Genomic DNA, 27,098 nt, shown 5'->3' on the forward strand with positions numbered 1-27,098 from the left:
GTTGGGCTGGTCATCACTCTCCTTCAAGTTTCCACTCTGTTAGTGCTGAGAGGTAGGGGTTATGGGACAAATACTTGGATAGTGCAATAGTCTTGCATTCATTCCCTTGCACCAATGTACATGCCAAACACAGTACAGTGTCATCTTTGTTCTTTGATTCACAATCTGCTGACCTTCTTGTTAACCTATCACAATGTTGCAATATCTGTTTGCCCTAAACCAGTTTGAACAAAAGATTAATTTGAAGTAAATTGCCAAGTGTTGCAGTTGCTATATGTGGGTTACGCCACACTTTTTTTGGATCTATTATTTTAACAGCCCAGGTATAGTTTTGCCTTTATACGATTGATAAGTCGTTTAATACATCCCCATCTTTTATACAATCCCTATAGTGTGAAAGCAGGCCATTCAGCCCATTAAGACCCTGTGAAGAGCATCCCACCCAGACCCTTCTCCCCACTACCCTATCCATGTAATCCTGTCCTTCCCATGGCCATTCCATCTAGCCTGCACACCCCTGGGCACTGTAGGCAACTTAGCCTGGCCAATCCAGCTAACCTGCACACATTTGGACTGCGGAAGGAAACTGGAGGACACAGCAAACCCACACAGACACAGGGAGAATATGTAAAATTCACATAAACCATCACCTAAGGGTGGAATCGAATCCAGGTCCCTGGCACTGTGAGGCAGCGGTGCTAGCCACCGTGCCACCCTATGTATCGGATGAATACAATTATGTAATGTTTTCTGTGTTTTCTCAAATAGATCTTGCCATGCTATTGTAATTGTGCATTATTCCATTTTCTAACCCCAGTTAGTTACCAAAGAAATATCGTTAACTACTTCTGTTTCTAAATCCCTTATGCATGTTGAAATCGTATTTTTAAGCTAAATTTCTTGAGCTCAGTGTAGGAAAAAGACATTAATGTATAGTTGCATTCCACAACAATAGGAGTGCTTGACTGCCATTGAAACGTTTCTCATCTATTGGTCATTGTAATGCAAGAAATGTGACAACAGAGCAAGGTCCCACAAATGTAATACAGTAATGACAACAACAAATACTTCAAGCACACATTTTTTTGCCCATGTCAACATTTACTTGTGTGGCTTGTTACACACCACATACTCAAGTCAAGCAGCTGGAAGAGTTGCATTTGAGTGTAACAGTGCCAGGTAAGTTTGTGCTACAGGAATTTTAAAAAAGGCTGTTCACAGATACGTAATTTCTGTTTAATAACAGCTTGTTGTCAGTGTTTCATTGGTTCCTTGCAAAGCTGCTTAACTGTTTTAAAAACAGACATTGCTGGAGAAACGCAGCAGGTCTGGTAGTATCTCTGGAGCAAAAAACAGAGTTCGTGTCTTGAATCCAGTCACCCTTCTACAGAACCCATAGCTGTTAGGAAAATATGGTACAGTCGGTTCTGCTAGAACACAACAGTTCTGTTCTCATGCAACCCCATGGTATAAGCAAATCACGTAATAGCTACACCATTTGAACTAATGAGGCCAGAATGACGTTATAACTAATACACGATCTAAAAGTTTGCACTTTCAAAGCAGTGTCCCAAATTCGTCAATCGTGTTATAGTGAATTCGCATTAACAAAATGCGCATTATAGCGGAGCACCCGGTATTGATGCTGATGATAGATGTGTTGGAGTGAGTGGCGTTGGAGTGAGTGTGGATAGGTAAGGAAGGAGCCTACACAACGAATTAAAAGTTAGGCAGACAACAGAATGGAGATAGTAAGTCAGGGAAGATAATAAACTAGATATGTGTAATTATTAACCTTAATATTGAGTCTTGAAACACCTGATGTCGAGGAACTTTCCTTCCACCTCCAAAACCCAGCTTCTATCGTGATGACGGGTTGCTTTCAGTGCAACCAACCAGCCAAAACCTACATTGTCAGCTATCTAGTTTCTTTTCTTGCCGGCTGACTGTGTAAATTTAACATGATATTTGGTGTTTGTTTATTTCCGATATTTTGATGTAAAAAATAATTTTAGTCAGCTATTTATTAATTTCTGGCCTGCCTGTTGATTGCGTAGTGTTATGCTGCATATTTTCCGACCATCAGATTATATTGCGCTATTAGTACAGTCTTGGAATAATTTGTATTAAAGTCATGACTCAAGATAAAGAACTTATTTTTCGACTTAGTGTTATGCTATACCCAGAGAAAATTAATTTTCTTTTTTAGATACCGTATTAGCCCTGGATGTGTTTAAGAAAGGCACCAAATTTGCCAGTTGTTCAAAGGTATGTTCTATTTTTCAACAAATTGATCTATTTTTATAGATTTAGTTGGGAAATTAATCCTTTTTGTGATATAAACTAACTTGGTGTTTTTAGGTTTAATTATTTTCCTCCCACACTTCAGGACAAAACCGTTCGAATCTGGAAAATGAGTAAAACGACTGGAGAAGTGAACTGTGTGGCACAAGGCCTAGGACATGCCCACAGCGTCGGTATTATTTCTTGCTCACGGTAAGTATGTTTTGAAAGTGATCATAGAATCTCTACATGTGGAAACAGGCCCTTTGGAAACAAGTCCACGCTGACCCTCTGAAGAGTATTCCACCTAAGCCCATTCCCCATTACTGTACGTTTACCCCTGACTAATGCACATAATCTGCACATCCCTGAACATTATGAGCAATTTAGCATGGCCAATCCGCCTAACCTGCACATCTTTGGATTGTGGAAGGAAACCAGAGCACCCGGAGGAAACCCACGCAGACACGTGTTCAGGTGTTTTCTCTTAAGTGAGAGCCTCAGAACTCCTCTTGCTGCAAGATCCCCTTGCATGTCTGCTGTCCAAGCAATGAAAATGTGACTAAATCGGCTTGACTTTACAATTCTCATCTTTGTGTTCAAATCTTTTATTATTTCAATCTCTTGCAGAGTCTGAACTGCTTCCATTTTGGTCCCTTTGTATATTTCCAATTTGAATTGCTTAACTTTTCACTGTGTACCTTCAGCAGCCTGACCCTAAGCTCTGGCATGCGCTCCTTCATTCATGCTGCCTCTCTCTCTCTCTCTCTCTATCTCTGTTAAGATGCTTTTAAACATCTTGACCAAGCATTGTCACCGTTCTGTCATGACTGGTTTTAAAGTTTTGTTTGATAATCTCACTGCGAAACTTCTTGAATTTTTTTTTCCCGAAAGCCGCAATCCAAATGCAAGTTTTGCTGGTGATAAACCTGTTATAGCTTGCACTTGTTGGGTGCTTTTTTAAACAAATATGCTTTTATAACAGTTGAGGTGTTGGTTAACTCAGTTGTCTAGTTGACTGGCTTGCAATTCAGCGTAACGCCAACAGCGTTGTTTCAATTCCCACACTGGTTACCATATTGGATTATCCTCTTCTGTCCCTCCTGAGGCATGGTGACCCTCAGGTTAAACCACCATCAGCTGTATCCCTGTAATAAGAGAGCAGCTCACTAGGATTGTGGCAACTTTACTGTAACCTTATAACACAGTTCTTCTTAAGGATGCATTTAAATAGTGACACATTGCCCCAGCCGTGAAGTTTAGCCTGAAGATGGTGTTACTTTCTAATGTAGATAACCTCTTCAGCTTCAGAGATTTATTGTCTTCAGGTGAAGGTGGGAATAAGATTGACAATGCTTCTGACTGATTATCTGATCATGGTTGAGCAGCAGATTTGTGTAGCTCCAATCTGATTGTAGGTTTCTATGTTGTATGCAGATTTTTGGTTCTAATATTCTTTCTATTCGATGATTTTCTAATTCCAGATTGAAAGAAGGCTTCATTATCAGTGGGAGTCAGGACTGCACCCTAAAGCTGTGGAATCTTACAAAGTCCATTGAGGTTAACAGTGAGAAAGCCGCAGAACCTGAAATCTTTCATGCTGAGTTGACTGAGAAGGTTCACGACAAGGTAAAAGGTTATGGGTTATATCGATGCCTAAGTAATGATGAACACTTGTGTGATCTGCTTTGTAGAAGAAGGAATCCAGTGAGGGCAAAGCAGATAATGTATAAGTTAGCAGCACAGTGGGACTGACCTTGGTTAGTTCCATTCTTGTACTATACCATTGGATAGATGTCTCTCGTCAAATATATCCTCGCCTCCATCTCGCTCTCTTCATGCTGCACCCCTTGGCAGTGTCATTTACAGACAAGTTTAGAATAGACCAACCAACTGCCTTTCCAAATCCCCTATTTGCTTCTATTCCTTTGTGATTCTTTAAAGTTAACTTCTCCAGTGTTCTGCTGGCTAACCTGCCATTATTGCATAGACTTCAACTTATTCAAATCTCTACTACTTCGTGCTATTCTGCATAAGTCTTGCTTATACATCTTCCCTGCCTTTGTTAATCAACAGTGACCTCTGGATCTGCTACACAACTGGTATAAGGTTTCTGTTACATCCCTTCATGGCCTTGTCTCTCTGTATTCTTGTAACCTCCCAAACCTTATCTTTCCCTGACGACCTCTCCTCTCAGTGACTCCTGAAGGCACCCATCCTCCCATTACTTTTCTCACTGTGTCTTCAGATTCCTAAGCGCTGGAAGCTAACCCTCTCCTCCTGGATAAAGCTTTGGTTAATTCATCATCATGTTCCATGATGAGAGATGTTGGGATATTTCGCTGTACGGTGGAAAACTATTCCGCGGATACAGGGGTCGCTCTGTATTAGAGGTTGCATGTCAATGTTACAGTTGTGAACAATATTGCACCGATAATTAAACTGTTTGCTAATCATCAGGAAATGAGGATGTGATTTGTTCTTAAGTGTGTCCTATTGTGATTATTACATTGTAGGATATAAACAGTGTGGTAGTCTCTCCAAATGACAAGCTGGTGGCTACCGGCTCACAGGACAGAACAGCAAAGCTCTGGTCCACATCTGATTTCTCACTCATCGGAGTGTTTCGAGGTCACACCCGTGGAGTTTGGTCGGTCCAATTTTCTCCAATGGACCAGATCCTAGCTACCTCTTCAGCGGATGGCACTGTCAAACTCTGGGGACTTCAGGACTTCAACTGCTTAAAGGTAGAAAATATGATTTGGTTGTGGCAGAGGGAAGACTTCGGTGTGACCAAAAATAGCTTGGTGATTTGCGTGACCTGATTAGGAAAGGTGATTGGATGGTGTGGCAGAATTAAACGTCTAAAATTCTAACAGGGCTAGACTAGGGGCAGGAAGGGTATGTCCTGTGGGTAGGGAATCTCAAACCAGGTGCAGTCTCACCCGTGATATGGGGGAGGCCATTTAAGACTGACATGAAGAAATGTCGTCTTATTCCACAGAAGGCAATGGAGGTAGGGTCACTGAGTGTATTAACAGGAAATTTTAAGACATTAAAGGTAATATGTGGTATGGAGAGAAAATACAGAGGTGGCATTGAGGTAGAGGGTCGATCGTGATGATGTTGAATGGCACAGCAGGCTCAGAGGGCCGAATGGCCTACTTCTGCGCGGAGTGTTTATTTGGAATCCTGAACTGAGCCAAAAACCAAAGAATGAGAATTACAGACAGATGGGGCGAAGTGAAGCGTGACACAAACAGCATGAAGTCTTCTAGCCTCTGGTCCTTGGTATGCTTTTCTCTCATGGACCTCCCCTCCACCCCCAACATCAAACCACACCCATCCGCCCCAACATTGGCATGTGTTACATGGAGGCTGACAGGTGGGAATAGTGTGACCGTAGACTAGAGCCAGGAGAGCATGTGTAAGGGTGTCTGGAAGAAAAAGGAAGGTGGAGGTAAGCAAGGTTGTTAGGGGAGGAAGTAACCTGCTGTGGGAGCGATCTGAGCTCTCATCACACAGACGGGAAGAGCTCTCCTACCCCCCCGGTCTACAGAGAGGTTTCAAAATAAAAAGAGTTTCTTGAGCTTTTTGTGGCGACAATCTGACCTGAAGTGATCCCAGCAATATGCAGGCTTTTGTTGATTTCAAGTTAAAATCATTTTCCGGTCACAGTGGCCTCATCAAACCTTAATTGTGTCTCTTTCTGGAGCAGACAGCTGTGCTCAAGAGATAGAGTCTCCAGCTAAAATGACCTGCATGTGAACCTCCAGGCAAAATTTTACCCAACCATCCCCAATCGCCACCTACCTCATTCCTGATGGATGCACTGGATTAACATCTGCAGTCTTATTTTATTGGTGGTATATGATATCGTTAAACATTTAATTATTTCAATGGACTTTCCCTTAGCGAGTTTTGAGAAGATTTGTAGGTTAGGTTGAGGTTCTGGATGTAGGTTTGCTAACTAAGCTGGAAGGTTCGTTTTCGGATGTTTCATCACCATATTAGGTTACATCAGTGAGCCTAGGGATGAAGCACTGGTGGCATGGCCCGCTTTCTATTTATGTGTTTAGGTTTCTTTGGGTTGGTGATGTCATTTCCTGTGGTGATGTTATTTCCTGTTCTTTTTCTTAGGTGGTGGTAAATGGGGTCCAAGTCGATCTGTTTGTTGATGGATTCCAATTGGAATGCCATGCTTCTAGGAATTCTCGTGCGTGTCTCTGTTTGGCTTGTCCTAGGATGGATGTGTTGTCCCGGTCAAAGTGGTGTCTTTCCTCATCTGTATGTAAGGATACTAATGAGAGTGGGTCATATCTTTTTGTGGCTAGTTGATGTTCATGTATCCTGGTGGCTAGTTTTCTGCCTGTTTGTCCAATGTAGTGTTTGTTATAGTTCTTGCATGGTATCTTGTAAGTGACATTAGTTTTGCTGTTGCCTGTATAGGATCTTTCAAGTTCATTAGCTGCTGTTTTAGCGTGTTGGTAGGTTTGTGGGCTACCATGATGCCAAGGGGGTTTGATTTCTCTGATGATCACCAAGATTAATGGATTTTTGGATGCAGCGAGAATGAAGGGATATTGAGGTAGAAAGGCAAAATATTGCAATTGTAGGAAAATTGAAATAAAAACACAGAAAACGCTGGATGCTCAAGGTTTCATCGCTTCTGTGGTGATAAGAAAGTTAAATCATCTTGGAATAACGCAAAGGGTAGAATTGAGATAAAAGATCTGAGTCATGATCCTACTGATGGTGGGTCAGGCAGAAAAGGCTGAATGGTTTAGTGTGTTATTTTTCATGTTCAGCGAAGGTATAAGGGGTGTTAGTACACAGTAACCAACTGAGCAAAAATAGAATATGAATGAAGCATTTAAAGTTCATAACAACAGCTTGCTTTTCCTGTCAAATGAACTGCATTCTTTCTCTCGATTCTTGCTACCCTTTCTATCATGCGTATTTGTAGCAATGAAACTCATTTGTTCATTTTTGCCTAGTCAGATCAGTTACGATGTTATTTACTTAATCTCCTATTTGTGTCTGAAGTGTGGTCTTTATCACAGTATTGAAAGCAGCGATACTAAAGTAAGTTCAGCAGCCTAACGCTGATGGCCCCTCCTTACTATCTCCTGTCCCTCTTCATATTCCTCCTTTCCCAGAGCTAAACAGTCAAGCAGTTGATCTCTGACATGACCTCGAATTCCTATTAGCCACATCTTAGCCCTTTTGAATTCAGAATGCCTCGACCCTGGTTGGCTACTACACCTACCAGCCCTGACCCTAATCCCCTTGCTCATTTCAGAAACTATGTTTGTGCCCAAATTTATGAACCGATTTGAATCTTTAAAATACTGTTTAGCCTTTTTAAAAAAGTATTTATCCAGGGCAAAAAACTTTCCGAAATGTTTAGGTCCCATTCCTGGTAGGGAGGTCTTTGGTGCCCTTGTTTAATGCCTCCATGTTTCCAATTTCCCCATGTTTTCAGATGTCGCGTATAGCACATTGTATCTGAATTCTCAGAAGGCTTTTGATAAAGGAGGCTGGTAAATCAATTTAGATAGCTTGGAATTTTATAGTATGGATTGAGAATTAGTGCACCATTGTTTTATTTGTTCATGGGATGTGGGCATCGCTGAGGTGGCTGGCATTTATTACCCAGAGGGCAGTTAAGAGTCGACCACATTGCTGTATCAGCAGTTACCTGTAAGAATGGCAGATTTCCCTTCTCTAAAGGGCATTAGTGAACCAGATGGGTTTTATGACAATTAACAAAGGTTGCATGGCCATCACTGGGCTAGCTTTGTATTCCAGATTATGGTGGCATTCAAACTCATGTTCCCAGAAAGTTAACCTAAGAGTCTGAGTTACTCATCCACTATTAATGCTCCACAACCTCCCATTGAAGACTGAGTAGGAATAAATGGACCATCTCAGGATGGCAGGCTGGACTGCAAAGGGGGAATGCTACATCCACAAATACTCGCAATCACAAGAAAAAGTTTGCATGTGGCCATCAGTCATAATATTTCCAGCTGGCATCAAGCTGGATGGTTAAAAAGAATAATTTGAGAGGTGGATGCACAGAGGCATTAAGAGATTCCGCTGAGCCTCATGAATTGGTTAGAACATAATGGGTATAGTTTATTGCGAATATTTGTGAGGTTATTCACTTTAGTAGAAAAGACAAATTACTTCCTAAATGAAGAGAGATTTGAAAGTGCAGGTTGATGTACTAGTCCCTCAAAGCTAAGATGCAGGCACTGGAAGTCATGAGAAAGGCAAATGATGTGTTGGCATTGATTTCAAGGGGATTTGAGTACAGCAGTGAAGATGTCTTACCACAGTTGTGTAGAGCCTTCGTGAGATCTCACCTGGAGTATTGTGTACAACTTTGGTCAACTTATCAAAGGAAGTATATACTTGTCATAGGGAAAGTTCAGTTGAGATTCATCAGATTAATCCCTGGGCTGGTGGGGTTATCTTGTGTGGAAACATTTGGGAAACATGTCTGTGTCCCTTAGTTATGAAGAATGATGATCTGATTAATAGATAATCAATTAACTCAATCCTGAAGATGTCACTGCCAGCACTCCAGCAGTGCTTAGTAATAAACAGGCAGTTTATTCCAATATTATAAATTTGTGATGCTATTAATGATGCACTGTATGTAACAGCTCACTGGAAAAATGGCACTAGAAGACTTGTTTGAAGCACAACATTTCAAAGGATCAGAGTATGATGGCAGAGTGTGCTCATGAAATTACTAGGATGCCTGTGGTGACTTGTGTTGATTGTTCATTTCCCTGCTTAACTTGGTAGGAATTCATTGACAGTATTTTATGTGCCAGTATGCTGCCAGTCTGTTTATTGATTCATGAGTCCTTGTGCGAATTCTCTTCACCTGCTGGCTGAGTTCCTGATAATTATTAATGAGGCGTTTTCATTTCAGCTACCCATTTATAAGTAATAGTACTGTTGACTGTATAGTGTACTTCTCATTTCGTAACCCTTTGTGTTCTCAGACATTTGAAGGCCATGATGCTTCTGTACTGAAAACAATTTTCGTGAGTCGTGGAACTCAGCTGTTGACAAGGTAAAATGAAGTTTTATTAACTATTGACAGATTAAAAATAGATGTTTCACAACATTCCATTCCAAAATATCCCACAACCTTGAGCCTGCCCCAAAGTTTGGTAAGACCATTGTTGATCTGTTACTAATCATTCACCTACCTTTATTCTATATGCCTTGATAGCCTTTCCTAACAAGGATGTATCCTTTTAAGTCCTCAATGTTTCAGTTGACCCAATATACACCACTTTCGATCATAGTGCCAGATTTTCAACAGTCTTCTGGGTGGCATGGTGGTTCAGTGGTTAGCACTGCTACCTCATGGCGCCAGGGACTCAGGATCAATTCCAGCCCCTGTGACTGTCTGTGTGGAGTTTGCACATTCTCCCCATGTCTGCATGGGTTTTCCCCCCCCCACAGTCCTAAAGATGTGCAGGTTAGGTGGATTGGCCATGCTAAATTGCCTCAGTGTCCAGGTATGTGTAAACTAGGTAGATTAACTATAGGAAATGTAGGTTTTTGGGAATAGGATGGGTCTGGATTGGATCTTTGGAGGGTTGGTGTGGACCCATGGGCCAAATGGCCTGCCTCTACACTGTAATGAGTCTATGAATCTTCAGAGAGAAGGGACTTCCTGTTTTAGATGTTGAACAACCTAATGCTAACCAGAGGAGTTTGTTTCCCTGCATCTTCCCTCATGAATTCCTTAATCTATTTAATATGAATTAGATCCCCACTCAGTCTTTGCAACTCAAGGTACATGAGCCAATTTTACAGAACCTGACTTCATAGTTTAAACCCTTAAATTTGGTATCACTTTGAGCTAAAAGCAGAAGCTGCTGGAAAAGCTCAGCAGATCTGGCAACATTTGTGCTGTGAAATCGTTGAGCTCCATGATGGGTCATGAAGGCAGCAAAATGTGTGTTTGGAAGATGGGAAGTGTTCCTTGAGCTTCATTGGAACTGAGGACAGAGAAGTCAGCATCGGAGAAAGATGAGGGATTGAAATCTCCAGTGCCTACTTGGTCAAAGCCCTGCATTATGACTGAGCAAAGATGTTTTGCAACCAACTATCTCAACTCCATTTGATCTCCCCAAAATAGAGCAGACCACTGTATGAGTTGCAAATATGCAAATCTAAATTTACGGAAATATGCATACGTTGCTGTTTCATTGAGAAAGAGTGCTGGGGATCGTGGATTGTCAGGAAGGAAAAGGGCAGGTATTACTCTCCTGCACTTGCATGCATCCCTTTTCTCCTCTGTCTCTCTTCCAACTGTCCTTGTGGCCCTTCACACTGGCTTCCGAGACAGCTCCCTTTCTTCGAGGATGCCCCTCTCATCGAGGTTGACAGTAACCGTTCCATTTCCTGCGTTTTATTGCCAGGTCTTATGGCTAATTGAAGTGTAACAGTGTCCAAATTATCTGTGGATATTTGTCCTTGCATAATATTTTATGTTAGAGATCAGCATGTTCAGAATGAAGTCAGCTTATCAACAGAGACAGGAAACCTTTTTTAAATATTGTTGTTGGAGGGAATCCGAAGGACAGGGTATACACGTATTTGGAAAGGCAAGGACTGATTAGGGATAGTCAACATGGCTTTGTGCATGGGAAATCATGTCTCACAAACTTGATTGAGTTTTTTGAAGAAGTAACAAAGAGGATTGATGAGTGTAGAGCGGTAGATGTGATCTATTTGGACTTCAGTAAGGCGTTCGATGAAGTTCCTCTTGGTCAACTGATTAGCAAGGTTAGATCTCACGGAGTACAGGGAGAACTAGCCATTTGAATACAGAACTGGCTTGAAGGTAGTAGATAGAAGGTGGTGGTGAAGGGTTGTTTTTCAGACTGGAGGCCTGTGACCGGTGGTATGCCACAAGGAACGGTGCATGCGGTCCACTACCCTTCGTCATACATATATATGATTTGGATGTGAACATCTGAGGGCGCCATGGTGGGTCAATGGTTAGCATGGCTACCTCACAGCACCAGTGAGCTGGGTTCAGTTCCAGCTTCGGGCGACTGTCTGTGTGGAATTTGCACATTCTCCCTGTGCCTGCGTGGGTTTCTTCCGGGTGCTCCAGTTTCCCCCCACAGTCCAAAGATGTGCAGGTTAGGTAAATTGGCCATGCTAAATTACCCATAGTGTTTAGCGATGTGTAGGTTAGGTGCATTAGTCAGTGGTAAATGTCGAGTAATAGGATAGGGGAATGCATTTGGGTGGGTTACTCTTTGGAGGGTCAATGTGGACTTGTTGGGCTGAAGGCCTGTTTACACGCAGTGGGGATTCTGTGACATGTCATGACATGACATACGAGGTATAGTAGTAAGTTTGCAGACGACTCCAAAATTGGAGATGTAGTGGACAGCAAAGAAGGTTACCTCAGAGTGCAATGGGATCTTGATCAGCTGGGCCAATGGGTTGAGGAGTGGCAGATAGAGTTTAGATAAATGCGAGGTGCTATATTTTGGAAAAACAAATCAGAGCAGGACTTATACACTTAATGGTAAGGTCCTAGGGAGTGTTGCTGAACAAAGAGACTTTGCAATGCAGATTCATAGCTCCTTGAAAGTAGAGTCGCAGGTAGATAGGATAATGAAGAAGGCATTTGGTATGCTTTCCTTTATTGGTCAGAGTATTGAGTGCAGGAGTTGGGTGGTCATGTTGCGGCTGTACACGACATTGGTTAGGCTTCTTTTGGAATTTTGCGTGCAGTTCTGGTCTCCTTCCTATCGGAAAGATGTTGTGAAACTTGAAACGGTTCAGAAAAGATTTACAAAGATGTTGCCAGGGTTGGAGAATTTGAGCTACAGGGAGAGGCTGAACAGGCTGGGGCTGTTTTCCCTGGTGCACCGGAGGCTGAGGGGTGACCTTATAGAGGTTTATAGAATCATGAGGGACGTGGATTGGATAGGCTAAATAGGCAAGGCCTTTTCCCTGGGATGGGGAAGTCCAGAACTAGAAGGCACAGGTTTAAGATGAGAGGGAAAGATTTAAAAGAGAAATAAGGGGCATCTTTTTTTCACACGCAGTGGTGCATGTATGGAATGAGCTACCAGAGGAAGTGTTGGAGACTGGTACAATTACAGCATTTAGAAGGTGTCTGGATGGGTGTATGAATAGGAAGGGCTTAGAGGGATGTGGGCCAAATGCTGGCAGGTGGGACTAGATTAGGTTAGGATATCTGGTCGGCATGGACGAGTTAGACAGAGGAGTCTGATTCTGTGCTGTACATCTCTGAGTGCATGTTAGATGGCGGAACAGATCTGATGGGTTGAATGGTCTACTCCTGTTCCTGTGTTCTCAACCCCACTCACTCTCCTCTCTCCACCTTTTGCTAAGTTTTTCCTGCCTTGTTCAGTGTCACCCTGAACGCCGGCAGGTAGTGTGTGCACTGACTGAACTTTACTTCAGTCAGAGAAGGAGACAGCCTTTTGGTGGATCATCTCGCGGAAACATCTGAACTCATACTTGTTGCAATAAATCTTTTGGTTGATATCGCAACAAAGTCGAGAAAAAAATAACTTTAATGTAAATTAACTTATAGCATTTTTTTGTGTTTCTATTATTTGCAGCGCATCTGATGGCTTGCTGAAACTGTGGACCATCAAAACTAATGAATGTGTTAAAACATTAGACGCCCACGACAATAAGGTGTGGGGTCTCCACTGTAATAAGAAAGATGATATGGTCGTCTCTGGAGCCGCAGACTCGTGTATAATTATCTGGAAGGTACGATGCATGAAATCACTGATGTCTGATAAACAGCAAGTGTGTCTTGTCAGAAGCTGTGTTTTCAACAACCCTACAGGTTTTCTATTTTTCTAATATCACTTGATCTTTGCGACTATACACTTGGCCAAGGAGCAAAGGAATCCCAGTTGCCAGTGCTACTCACTTCTGTGTGTGAGTGTTTAAACAGTCCTTTCCGACTGCAGTGAAACTCTCGAGAAAACTCGGTGCTTCTGATTGATAATCAGGTGCAATTTCTTAATTGCACATCATGTCTGCCTTTTACCTCATGGATCTTCCTTGACTCTGACCATGGTTACGTGGGCAAACACCTGGTGATACACTTATTGGACTGTGTAAATCTAGCTTGGAACTGCAGCTGAATTGAACCAAATTTAACATGAATTGGTGGTGAATCAGCAGTCCCATTGAGAGATTCATGTGACCAATGCTAAAATGGGGCGGCATGGTAGCTGAGTGTTTAGTACAGCTGCCTCAGCATCAGGGATCCAAGTTTAGTTCCACCCTGTCTGTGTGGAGTTTACACATTCTCCCTGTGTCTGTGTGGGTTTCCTCTGGGTGCTCTGGTTTCCTCCCACAGTCAAAAATGTGCAGGTTGCTCAGTGACCGTGCTAAATTGCTCAATGTCCAGGCTACATGGATTAGCCAAGGGAAATGCAGGATTACAGGGATGGGGTGGATCTGGGTGGGATGCTCTTTGGAGGGTTGGTATAAACTCAATAGGCTGAATGGCCTGTTACCTCACTCTAGGATTCTGTGAAAAGGGAATGAGCTTTAATATGCCCAAAGCTAATCTGTACTGGAATGGAACGGAAAGCATTGCAACTCACTGCAACATTATAGTTCACAAAAAACCGTACTTAACATGGTCTCCCCTTTGAGCATCTTGGAACATCGCACAGATTTTTGAAATGATAGATGCTGTCCCGACCTCTATCAAAACTTTTCATCTCAGTCGAGTTACGTTTTAATTGTAGGGTGGTCAGAGGGGCAGCAAAGATGAAGTGCATCTGGTTCATTGCTTTCAAATTATTGAAAAGAGTTGACCATCCTAATAAAATGTTCTTTTCTGTGTTTTAGGATGTGACAGAGATAGAACTTGCTGAAGAGCAGGCCAAACAGGAAGACCAGATTTTGAAGTGAGTTTTTTTTTAAAAAAAAAGAGCAGCCTGACTTGATGAGTAACAATTTTTACTGTGCACCATGTGTCAAACTGCACAGGTCTGAGCCCTCGCTGGGATTTCCCAGCGCCGCACTTTATCAACTCTCCAGCGTCTTCGCTCTCTCCTTATTTAGGAACCAGCTTGGCTTGAGGAGAAAACAGAGTGAAACATCCGAGTAGTACTTCGTTCTCACTCGAGAAGATAAGGTGTCTTTAATTTACTTTAAAATGCAGTTCTTCAAAGCACATTTCCTTGCATTCTTTTCCAAGAAGATTAAAATTACCAACAAATTATATTAAGGCCACCAGGTGTCGCATTTTAAAATAATCCTTTTCACTTTTATAAAGCAATTTTTAAATTGAATATCCACAGTCTCCTGAATGAATCCACGAACTGCCTTGATAAATCCCTCAATCTTTGTAGCTCAACAAAGATGGGCTGGTATCTAGTATATAGGAATCAGCCATTTCAACAGGTAATTGTATTTTCTTGCAGTTGTGTTCAGGGCAACCATTAATAAATTGAGTGATTGTTGTTAATCATTAATGACAGTCTAGTTTATGCCGAATTAAAAACTGAAAGAACTGTAGTGGCCTCTACATTGGAGAGAGTGAGTGCCAGCTCTCAGATACCTCCTCCTATCGCCCCCTTGACTATGACCCCACTATGGACCATCGGGACACTTTGTCCACTATGGTCACTAACCTCATGTCATCTGGTGCTCCCCGTCCCCCTACTGCCTCCAAGCTGATAAGTCCCCCACAGCTCACTTCTACCTCCTTCCCAAAATTCACAACTGGACTGTCCAGGCAGGTCTATTGTTCCTGACTGCTCCTGCCCCACAGAACGCATTCCTTCCTATCTTGCCTTGATTTTTTTTTTCTCCTCTTATCCAGTCCCCGTCCACTTACATCCGTGAGTCCTTTGATCGTTTATGTCAGTTTCAGAATTTCCAGCTCACAGGCTCCAGCCATCACCTCTCTACTGTGAACGTGCAATCCCTTTACACATCCAACCCATAACAGAATGGTCTCAGGGCTCTCCAACTCTTCCTGGAACAAAGGCCTGAACTGTCTGTCCCCATCCCCCCCCCCCCCCCCCCGGCCACCAGAGCTTCTCCTCACTCAGAACAACTTCTCTTTTAACTCCCACCTTTTTCAGGTCACAGGGGTGGCCACGGGGACCTGGATGTGCCCCAGTTATGCCTGTCTCTTTGTGGGTTATGTGAACGTTCCTTGTTCTGGTCCTATTCCACCCCTGACCTGCAGCTCTTTCTCCGTATATCAATGATATCATTGGTGCTGCTTCCACCTCTCATTCCAGAATTGGAAAAGTTTATCAATTTTGCTTCCAATTTCTATCCCACTCTCACCTTCATCTGGTCCATCTCTGACTCCTTCCTTTGCTTCCTCAACATCTCCGTTTCCATTTTTGGGGTTAGGCTGGCCACCCAAATCCATAACAACCCAACCGACTCCCATGGTTACCTTGACTAAAGGCCTTCATGCCCTCCTTCCTGTAAAGACTCTATTCCATTTTCCCAGTTCCTCCATACACCGTCACATCTGTTTCGATCACTGTGGTTAACAGGACCCTTGTGTGGGTCTGACCCATCTCTCGCACTTCAGCAGTCATCCTCTCTCTTCCCTCCCGCAACAGTGATAGGACCACCCCCTTTATCCTCCTGTAGCATCCGCATCCATGTGATCATCAAACCCCATTTCTGCCAACTCCAGCGAGATGCCACCACTAGACTCACATTTCCCTCCTTTCTCTTGTCAGCTTCCTGCAAGAGCTGTTCCCTCTGGGACGCCTTAGTCCACTCCCCACAGCCTCATGGCAGTTTCCATGTAGAAAGTGTATTCCCAGCCTGTTTACTTCCTCCCTCCTCAGATCCAAAGGCCCAAACACACCCTCCAGGTGAAGCAGCCTTTGCCTGCCCTTCATTCAATCTAATCTACTGCATTCACTCCTCACAAAAGTGGTCTCCTATACATTGGGGAAGTAAAGCATAGCCTGGGTGGACTACTTCACAGAACATCTATGTTCTGTCCACAAACAAAACACCTGAGCTTCCAGTTGCTTGCCACTTCAACACACCCTGTTTCCTGACTGATATCTCTGTCTCAGGCTTGCTGCAGTGCTCCGGCAAAGCTCAGTATTAGCTGGAAGGACAGCACTTCATTTTCCACTTGGGAACTCTGTGCTGAATACTGAGTTCAACAGTTTTAAGGCCTGAGGCACCTTCTCCCATTTCCTTACCCCACACACCAGGCTAATATACACAACCCACTAATAGTCTCCATTAGGGGCCATTCCCATTCTCCTCGACCGATTGTTATCCTTTGTCTGTCCAATTGTTCTTCTCTCTCTTTGGGCTCCATCTCTACCTATCATTTACTCTTTACCCCTCCCCGCGCCCCATCTTCTACATAAAAACGAACCTTCTCCTGGCTACCATCAGTTCTGAAGAAGGGTCAGTGGGCCCAAAATGTGAACTGTGCTTTCTCTGCACAGATGCTGCCAAACCTGCTGAGCCTTTCCAGCAATTTCTGCTTTTGTTTCTGGTTTTTCTTCTGTTGTGCCCTTTCTTCTGTGAGAGATTCTGATTGTTAGTGTATGGTTGCATGAGCTCAATATATCATTTCAAATGGCAGCCACTTATAAGTTTGCAGTGTTAGCCTAGGCAGTGAGTGTTGGCAGGTTACTCACCCTGAGTCTGTCCCAGTAGTTCCTAACAGCTTCATCTGTACATCTTATGACAAAGACATCACAGAATAATAATGAGGGACAGGAATGAAAGCTTTTCCTTCCCTAAGTTAGGAATATTAGCGGTAATTGTTGTGCTTTCTACAGAAGCGCCAACAATGAATTATACATGAGGTTGCATATTGATCCACATTACATTGGTAGTTCAGACATTGTAAAGATCGCACAATGATTTGAACTCATTGCTTAACATTGCATAGATTGTGTCATCCGTTGTATCATTTTAACGTTCATTAGCAGAAGGATTGAATTCAAGAGTCGTGAGGTGATGTTGCAGCTGTACAGGTCCTTGGTAAGGCCACATTTGGAGTACTGTGTGCAGTTCTGGTCGCCTCACTTTAGGAAAAATGTGGAAGCTTTGGAGAGGGTGCAGAGGAGATTTACCAGGATGTTGGTTGGAATGGAGAATAGGTCGTATGAGGATAAGTTGAGAGTGCTAGGCCTTTTCTCATTGGAATGGCAAAGGATGAGGGGTGACTTGATAGAGGTTTATAAGATTATCAGGACAATAGATAGAGTAGACAGTCAGAGACTTTTTCCCCAGGTACAACAGTGTGTTACAAGGGGACATAAATTTAAGGTGAAGGATGGAAGGTATAGGGGGGATGTCAGGGGTGGGTTCTTTACCCAGAGTGTGGTGGGGGCATGGAATGCGCTGCCTGTGGGAATGGCAGAGTCAGAATCATTGGTGACCTTTAAGTGGCAATTGGATAGGTACATGGATAGGTGCTTAAGCTAGGACAAATGTTCGGTACAACATCGTGGGTGGAAGGGCCTGTTCTGTGCTGTATTGTTCGATGTTCTATTGTTTTAGTTTAGAATACGCTTCTCCTGAAGTCTTGTTTTGACATTGTTTGACAAGGGAGGCACCGCAGAGAATGCAGTTTTTATTTATCCTGTTCTTCTGGATGGAATTAAGTCATGTAGAAGAAATATTTTGGTCATAATTAAGCCAAGCATTAACTTATTTGACATTCATCATGACATTGTGAAAATGATATTATCAATTGCCTAACATTGTATTTTGATCAGAATGTAACATAGGATTAAACACGCGAGGTCTTAAATTAACGCTTTTCAAAAATGTGATGAAATTTGCTTGCTCATTCATTCATTAGTGATGAAGAATTGTAGGTTTTCTTCAAATTATTGAAGAAATAGAGACCTTTTGATTTCATTGATAGGGCAGCAAGGGGTAGGAACTAGAGGAAGACTTCGGGACCTGGGTGTTAAGTTGTTGATGGTTTTGTACTTTTGTAACTGTTTAAAATTGATGACATTTGTTTGAGCCATCTCAAAGGACAACCTTTTCAACAAGAAGATGCCATATACGTTTCTGGTTTTAAATGTTTTAGTCAACATTGACCAGGGGAAAAACAAGTACACTTGCAATTATATCAGTAAAGTTGATCTTTTTTCTATTTTAAGGCACCAAGAATTATCTAATTTATTGCACGAGAAGAAATATGTGAAGGCTTTGGGATTGGCAATTTCTTTGGACCAACCTCAGACTGTGCTTACGGTAATTAAAGGTAAACACAACATTGAAGTCTTGTTATCATTGCTTTTGTTTGTTCTGTAAACCTCACTGCTGTGGATGAACCCGGCCACTGGTCCAGGCAAGCCATTGTGTACCGATGCAGTGTCCAGCCCAGACAAACGAAGAGGGTTAGTGGCAGGAAGATGATCTGGCTGCAAAAACTCACCTCCAAGTCCAAAAATGACATATACAAAGTTGATCAGTCAGCATTTTGGCAACCACATGTAACTTGGAAAGACCCAAAATCTGAATGATATTACAGAGCCTGGAGATGAAAGCCCCACACAGCTTCCAGAGTTTCTCAAAATTGCTTTGTCACCATTGAATTCATGCTGAATTAATATCACTGGTAAATGTTTGTTCACAGATGAATAGTCAGTGTTGGTGATATTGGGAGAAATGAGAGTTGGCCACAATGCTAAGCAAACTCTGCTTTTTCTTCAAGTGCCCCAGGATCTTTTACATACTTATATCTCCTTTTAAAAGCCATCAGGTCCTTTTATATTCTCACTTCTCTGGGGATTGACAATAAAAAGATAGAGACCTCCTTTGTCCAAATCCTGCTCCAAATCCTCAAATATATATAAACAGGCAAATCTGAGGAGGCCTCAAAACCTTTGGTTCCAACCAAAATCCTGCTTTTGTTCAGCCATGATTTCTCCCTTTCCAAAGATGTATCTAACCACAGTTCAAAGGGTTGTGTGATAATAAAGAAAGTTGTTCTGTTCTGGTTCTGTAAAAGGTAAGTTATAAACTTGGTGTTAAGGTGTCTGCTCCATGGGAAGCAGAGTGAATAGCTTCAGAATTTAAAACAAAATTAGACAAAAGCGTGAGTGGGTGGAGTTAGGGTTTTAGATCCTCCTTTCAGTTGATGATGTTAGGGTTCTTGAAGTTGCTGGATACAGCTCTCTCTCTACTGCTGCTGTAGAAAGCTTGAGATCTCTCTGCTGTGGGATTCAATCTGTCAGTGTTCCTTCTTCTGAATTGGAGGAGATAGCAAGTGAGGGAAATCCATTTTGCTGTACTTGCCTTTGTGTTTATGGGATGCTGCTACATTGGAATAGTTGATGAATAGTAGTTAATTGTGTTATTTTGTTAACTTGAAGTCTGATTGAAATACGTACGCCAATTTTTTTTTGTATTTTAGCTGTGGTGTCAATAAAGTGTATTTTGCTTAAAGCTAGGAGTTTGACCAATCGAATCACGTGTGGAACGTAACACCTTACACTTGCCTTTAAATAAGATAAAATTTAGGATCTAGGTACTCTCTGATATGTTTTTGAGGAGGTTTGGTCTGGTCTATAGCAGCAGTAAGCAGTCAGTCCTCCCAAATAGTTTTGGGATGTTGTTCAATAGATTACCAATTCGCTAAGGAGGATAACATTGCTTAATCCATGTTTTCAATTCGAGCAGTTGACCCCTCATTCTAACTGCATATATCTTACTGCAAGTCTAAATGCTTGAATGTTAATGATGTTCAACTTGGTTTTGATGACCTGAAGCACATTTCCCCACAGCCTCTCCCACTCTCAGCCAGTTCTGTCTCACGGCACAACAATATCTGAAGAATATAAGGGCTCGAGCAGGATTTGCACCTATAGCCTGTTTAGTCTTCTGGAGCACTCATTACGGTCAGGTCTTTCTCCCTCAGCTCTGCTTTTCCCAATCTATTCGAACAAAGTCCGAAAACGTACTGATCTCAGCCCTGGGCACACTCCACACGCTGAGCCTCGTTAGGCTATGTTTCAAAGAGCACAATCCTCTGAAGGAAGAATTTCTCCTCATCTTAATCCTAAATGGCTGAACTCTTAACCTGACAGTATGATCCCTGATTTTACACTCTATATCTAGGGGAGACAGCCTGTCAACATCTGGTTTCTGTCCTTGCACAGTCTTCTGTGGTTCCTCACTGTGCTGAACCTCGGCAACTCCAGATCCATTTTACTCAATCTCATCACTCTGCAGTACTTTCATCTTAAGAACCAATCTTTGTCTTGCATAGGCTAAGTATGTCCTTCCTTAAGTCAGGAGTCCAAACTGTGGAGTACCCCAGGTCTGGCCTCACTTAAGTCGAATAAAATTGGAGCAAGACCTCTTTAGTTTTATATTCGAAGCCCTTTGCACTAAAATCTACTATACCATGTGCCTTCCTAATTGTTCATTGTACCTACATGTTGGCTTGGATTTGTATGCAAGGACCTGAGAGTTCCTCTCGGAAGCGGTCCCGTTAAAACTGCAGTTTGTCAGCCAACTCTCAATATTGCCTTTGGCACAGTGAAGACTTACTTAGAGTGCACAGTCCTTCACATGCCACTGTGTCAAAAGCATTTGGAGAACTCCACCTTTATGACAGCACCTGTGACCCCTATCATCTATAGAAAGACGAGGGCAGCAGATTTATGGTAACACCACGGCCTGCAATTTTGCCTCCAAGCTGCAAATCACCCTGATCTGGAATTTTGTCACCATTCCTTCACTGTCGCTGGGTCAAAACTCTGGAACTCACTTCCTCGCAACACTGTGGGTGCCCTCACAGGATTGCATTGGTGTGAGAAGGTAGCTCAGCATAGCCACCTCAAGGACAATTAGGAATTGGCAACCAATGTTAGCCTTATCTATAATGCTCACATTCCAGGAGTGAACACATTTTTAAAAGTATAAGGTATTTGTTCATTCTTCCTTATCTACTGTTCTGATGGCACCAAAAGTCTGGGTCAGGTTATCAAACGTAACCATGTTTAATGTTTTCTATCAGGCCCAAGGCTTCTCTGTGTTTATTGAAAGTACTCTGAATGATGCTTATCATTATTCAGTGGAGCTCAGCCCAAGAGGAAAATGAGTCTTGAAACAAAGTGAGCCGAGAAGAGACAATGCAAGAGTATTGGAAAGGGTGGCGATGGTCAGACTGCAGCTTCCGAATTTGTGCAGAATCAACCACAACAGATACTTAAATTGAAATGAAAAACACTCATTCCCTGGTGACTTAGCCAAAAATTATTAGCTTAATCTCTTACCATTCTACAAATTCCAAGTCACATACATTTGTGTTTTTTTTTTAACCATTTGATTCACTGGTTTGGCACGCTTTATGATTGGTATCATCACCATTTTGCCACAGTTATTGGCATAGTTATGACATTAAATGCCAATTGCTGTGGAACATCTACTGGGAAGATCATTGGTCCAGACAGATTGAAGTTCAGTTTGAGGGAAGGTTGTCATTTCTCCTACTGGCTTTGAGACTTATCTGGGCTTTATTTCCTCCTATGACATGACTGTGGGTTGTAGTGAAAGAATCACCTAGCTATGAAGCTCTAGGTGTTAGGAATGATTGAACGTGGCAAGAGGAGGGAAAAGCAGCTGGGTTTTGATGGGTTGTTGAATAGATGGAGCATGATATAAATATGGACAGCAGGGCTAATTATATCAACAGTCAAGAGATAATGGGGGCATCGTGCTTTTAGTTCAGAGGTATTATGAGACATAAAGAGGCTTTTCACCTTTTGGCTGCCCATTTATTATCTGAAAACAAAATTCAGAAAATAGATCTTGGCTTTCCCATAAATGTTTAAAGTCTACTTGCAGCATTTTCAAGCAGTTCTTGTCTCCAGCGAGTGACAGGCTAACGAACTCTGTTAAACAGGGATATCGAGCAGCTTTGGGACCTTTTTTTTTGCAACTTTCAGATACAAGTGGGGGACATGAGAATCGCTTTTTTGGCACTGGGTCTTGAGCAATTTCGGCGAAGGCCCCAATGTTTGTTCTTGTCTGACCAGAAGGGAGAAGTGTTCCTCCAGAGTGACATGGATTGATGTTGTGAAAGGGAAGAAGGATTGGGAGTTGGGTCTGGATGGGACCTTGCCAATTTTTCACCTTCTCCAAATTGTGAGTAACACTAGGGTGGCCTACAACTTTGCAGTCAACAATCAAAAGAGGTCCAAACCCAGAACTGGCCTCAGTGTCCAGCCTAATGTTGACCAGATGGTATTTTTTCCTTTCTGACTTGCAAAGATAATTTCTGGTATGTACATTCCTTTATGTTCAAAACTGGACGTAATTTTAAGAAAAGCTTTAAGTTACAGGGTCATTTGAATCAGATATGTAGAGAGGCTGAAGAAGTTTGAGAGTATGGGTACTCTGATAACACTTTCCAATTTTATCAGTCTCTTATATATATCTCCCACTTTCTCCATTGACCTGAAGTGGAAAACAGTGGCACAGCTGACTGAAAGATGAAAATTTAATCTCATTAACCAATTTCTCTTAACTAGGTGACACAATTTTCCAGTGTTTGCAATAGATAGTCTCTCCGGGTCATTCCTGTAGACAATCCTACTCTTCCCAACTTAGAACCCCGGGTAATGTTCCCATCCCATGAATGAATTAAATTAAAACTTCAGAGTGCATTCTTCAATAAACAGTGTATAGTTTAGCGATTGTGTGGTCACAAGGATTGTAAATACAGCTTTAGATAAATTCACAGTGGTATCTCCTTCCTGTGTTTTTCAAAAGCCCACAGAAATGCACCTGATGGAGACACGGTACAATTGCCAACCAGCAAGTCTTGTATATTCCTGACCAAACTATAGGTTACATATTGCGTCTGTCAATCAGGTTAAAAACAGCTTGCAGACACCTCAGCAATGACCACTGTCAGTGTTGGCACAGCAGGTTTGACCCTACCTCTGGGCCAGAAGGTCCAGGTTGAAGTCTCTGACTGACACATTGATTAAAGAACATAATCTTTCAAGCCTAGTTTCACATCTGTTGGTGTATTACAACTAGTGAAATATAATGTTATAGAAATATTGTAAGTCTAAAATTATAATTCAGACCTAAACATTACACAGTGGATTTCTAAAGCTATTGTTCTGTTAACTTTACAAATTTATATGTAAATAAAATTGAAATCATACAAGTTATAGGTGACATGTTAAGCAATGATTTCTTACTGCAGGAACAAAATAAATCCTATTTCAAAATATTGTGCTTATGAAATATAATTATATTAATGTAAAGTAATTATTTGTTGCTCTTTTTCCATAGCTATATTTCGTGAAGCTAAGGGACGTGAAAGGCTGGAATCAACAATCCTCAAGTTGCGACAAGATCAGAAAGGTATGAGTATTCTCATTGACAAAGTTGGACTGGTACCAGATGTAAAATTTAAACAGAATGTGCCAATTACAAGAAGGTTGCAAAGGCCTCTAAGTGATTGGGTCACAGTTCAACATGGGTTGTTCGTGGTTATCCACTTTGTATCCGAGAGAGAGAAATTGTTTCATTTGACAAGAGATTCAGCCACCTAGATCGGTTGGCTGTGCCAAAGCTCTGTGGACACATTGCTGTCACTTCAATGATAAAACTCTTCCACGGGATGTGGGCACCACTCGCTGGACCAGTATTTATTGCCCATCTCTAAATGCCCATGTGAAGGTGGTGGTGAACTGTTTTCTCAACTAGTACAAAGCTACAAAAAGTAATCATTAAAGTCTAATAAAATATTGGTCTGTGTTTCAAGGGGCTTTAGCTATATAGAGCCTTATTCTGACATCAGCTGGAATATTGATCAGTTTTGGGAATCAGGAGGATGAGGATATTTAAATACCTTTAAACTCCATTGAGATCAGGAGGAAGAGTGGTGATCTAATCAAGGTATATAAATGGTTATGGAATTCAATAGAAACTTTTCCTTCTGGTTAAAGTAATCAAGCAACAAACTTGTCTCACACCGTAAACAACCTCAGGACATGCCAAGTTCTGTCTGTCACCAGTAATGAGAGAGTTAATCTGGGGTGGCTCAGTGTTAGCAAAGCTGTCTCCCAGCACCAGGCACATGGGTGCGATTCCGGCCTTGGACGGCTGTCTGTGGAGTTTGCACATTCTCCTGCGGGTGCTCCGGTTTCCTCCCACTATCCAAAGATATGTAGCTTCGGTGGATAGGCCTTGCTAAATTGCCCTTAGTGTCCCAGGAATGTGCAGGCTGGGTGGGTTGGCTATGGGAAATGCAGGGTAATGAGGATAAGGGTCTGGGTAGCTGCTCTTTGGAGAGTTGGTGTGGACTTGATGGGCTGAATGGCCTGCATCAGCACTGTAGGGATGCTTTGAGTAATATCCAGTAATCTGTTGTAGTGTTATTGGTTGAGAGATGAATGTTGTCTCAGATTCTCTTTGAACTAGTATCAGGAGATCTTTATACCCACCTGAGAGCCTCTGTTTAACATCTCATCAAAAAACCGTCTTGTGTGATAGTGCAGCACTCCCACTCCTCGGTGCTGCACTGAAGTGTCATCTAGATCTTTGTATTCAAGGTTCAGTAATTAAGATCCACTGCTTTTTGTTATTTATATAAATGATTTGGATATGAAAGTGGGAGGGATAGAGTCATAGAGATGTATAGCATGGAAACAGACCCTTTGGTCCAACCCGTCCATACCGACCAGATATCCCAACCCAATCTAGTCCCACCTGCCAGCACCCAGCCCATATCCCTCCAAACCCTTCCTATTCATATACCCATCCAAATGCCTCTTAAATGTTGCATTTGTACCAGCCTCCACCACTTCCTCTGGCAGCTCATTCCGTACACGTACCATCCTCTCTGTGAATAAGATCCCCCGTAAGTCTCTTTTATATCTTTCCCCACCCAGCCTGCACATCCCTGGACACGAAGGGCAATTTAGCATGGCCAATCCACCAAGCACTCCACTAGTCACAGGCCTCCAGTCTGAAAAGCAACCCTCCACCACCACCCTGTGTCTTCTACCTTTGAGCCAGTTCTGTATCCAACTGGCTAGTTCTCCCTGTATTCCGTGAGATCTAACCTTGCTAAACAATGTCCCTGGGGAAACCTTGTCAAATGCCTTATTGAAGTCCAGATAGATCACATCTATCGCTCTGCCCTCATCAATCCTCTTTGTTACTTCCTCAAAAAACTCAAACAAGTTTGTGAGACATGATTTCCCATTCACAAAGCCATGTTGACTTACCTAATCAGTCCTTGCCTTTCCAAATACATGTACATTCTGACCCTCAGGGTTCCCTCCAAACACTTGCCCAACACCGACGTCAGGCTCACTGGTCTATAGTTCCCTGGTTTGTCTTTACCACCCTTCTTAAACAGTGGCACCACGTTTGCCAACCTCCAGTCTTCCGGCATCCCACCTGTGACTATCGATGATACAAATATCTCAGCAAATGGCCCAGCAATCACTTCTCTAGCTTCCCATAGAATTCTAGGGTACACCTGATCAGGTCCTGGGGATTTATCCACTTTTACCCATTTCAAGACATCCAGCACTTCCTCCTCTGTAATCTGGACATTTTGCAAGATGTCATCATCTATTTCCCTACAGTCTATATCTTCCATATCTTTTTCCACAGTAAATACTGATGCAAAATATTCATTTAGCATCTATCCCATTTTCTGTGGCTCCACACAAAGGCCGCGTTGCTGACCTTTGAGGGGCCCTATTCTCTCCCTAGTTACCCTTTTGTCCTTAATGTATTTGTAAAAACTCTTTGGGTTCTCCTTAATTCTATTTGCCCCTTTTTGCCCCCCTGATTTCCCTCTTAAGTATACTCCTACTTCCTTTATATTCTTCTAAGGATTCACTTGATCTATCCTGTCTATACCTTACACATGCCTCCTTCTTTTTCTTAACCAAACCCTCAATTTCTTTAGTCATCCAGCATTCCCTGTACCTACCAGCCTTTTCTTTCACACTAACAGGAATATACTTTCTCTGGATTCTCATTATCTCATTTCTGAAGGCTTCCCATTTTCCAGCCATCCCTTTACCTGCAAACATCTGTCCTCAATCAGCTTTCAAAAGTTCTTGTCTAATACCGTCAAAATTGGCCTTTCTCCAATTTAGAACTTCAACTTTTAGATCTGGTCTATCTTTTTCCATCATTATTTTAAATCTAATAGAATTATGGTTGCTGGCCCCAAAGTGCTCCCCCACTGACACCTGTCACCTACCCTGCCTTATTTCCCAAGAGTAGGTCAAGTTTTGCACTTTCTCTAGTAGGTATATCCACATACTACATCAGAAAATTGCCTTGTACACACTTAACAAATTCCTCTCCATCTAAACCCTTAACACTATAGCAGTCCCAGTCGATGTTTGGAAAGTTAAAATGCCCTACCATAACAACCCTATTATTCTTACAGATAACTGAGAGCTCCTTACAAGTTTGTTTCTTAATTTCTTTCTGACTGTTAGGGGGTCTATAATACAATCCCAATAAAGTTATCATCCCTTTCTTATTTCTCAGTTCCACCCAAATAACTTCGCTGGATGTATTTCTGGGAATATCCTCTCCCCCCACCCTCAGCACAGCTGTAATGCTGTCCCTTATCAAAAATGCCACTCCCCCTCCTCCCTTGCCTCCCTTTCTATCCTTCCTGTAGCATGTTTAGCCTGGAACATTAAGCTGCTGGTCCTGCCCATCCCTGAGCCCTGTTTCTGTTTTACTATGATATCTCAGTCCCAAGTTCCTAACCATGCCCT

At 42.3% G+C, this 27,098-nt stretch overlaps 1 protein-coding gene across 1 annotated transcript in view; it reads left to right on the plus strand.

Moving 5' to 3' along the window:
• Positions 1-27,098, plus strand: part of tbl3 (transducin beta like 3) — a 69,506-nt gene that overhangs the window by 31,508 nt on the left and 10,900 nt on the right. Inside the window, exons 12-20 of the mRNA XM_060840363.1 lie at positions 2,210-2,268; positions 2,390-2,496; positions 3,768-3,912; positions 4,800-5,030; positions 9,306-9,376; positions 12,933-13,089; positions 14,191-14,249; positions 18,471-18,574; positions 23,629-23,700. Of these exons, the coding sequence (XP_060696346.1) occupies positions 2,210-2,268; positions 2,390-2,496; positions 3,768-3,912; positions 4,800-5,030; positions 9,306-9,376; positions 12,933-13,089; positions 14,191-14,249; positions 18,471-18,574; positions 23,629-23,700 (1,005 nt within the window). The remainder of the gene's footprint in view (positions 1-2,209; positions 2,269-2,389; positions 2,497-3,767; positions 3,913-4,799; positions 5,031-9,305; positions 9,377-12,932; positions 13,090-14,190; positions 14,250-18,470; positions 18,575-23,628; positions 23,701-27,098) is intronic.

Source organism: Hemiscyllium ocellatum, chromosome 20, assembly GCF_020745735.1.
Source record: "Hemiscyllium ocellatum isolate sHemOce1 chromosome 20, sHemOce1.pat.X.cur, whole genome shotgun sequence".
Classification (NCBI taxonomy): domain Eukaryota; kingdom Metazoa; phylum Chordata; class Chondrichthyes; order Orectolobiformes; family Hemiscylliidae; genus Hemiscyllium; species Hemiscyllium ocellatum.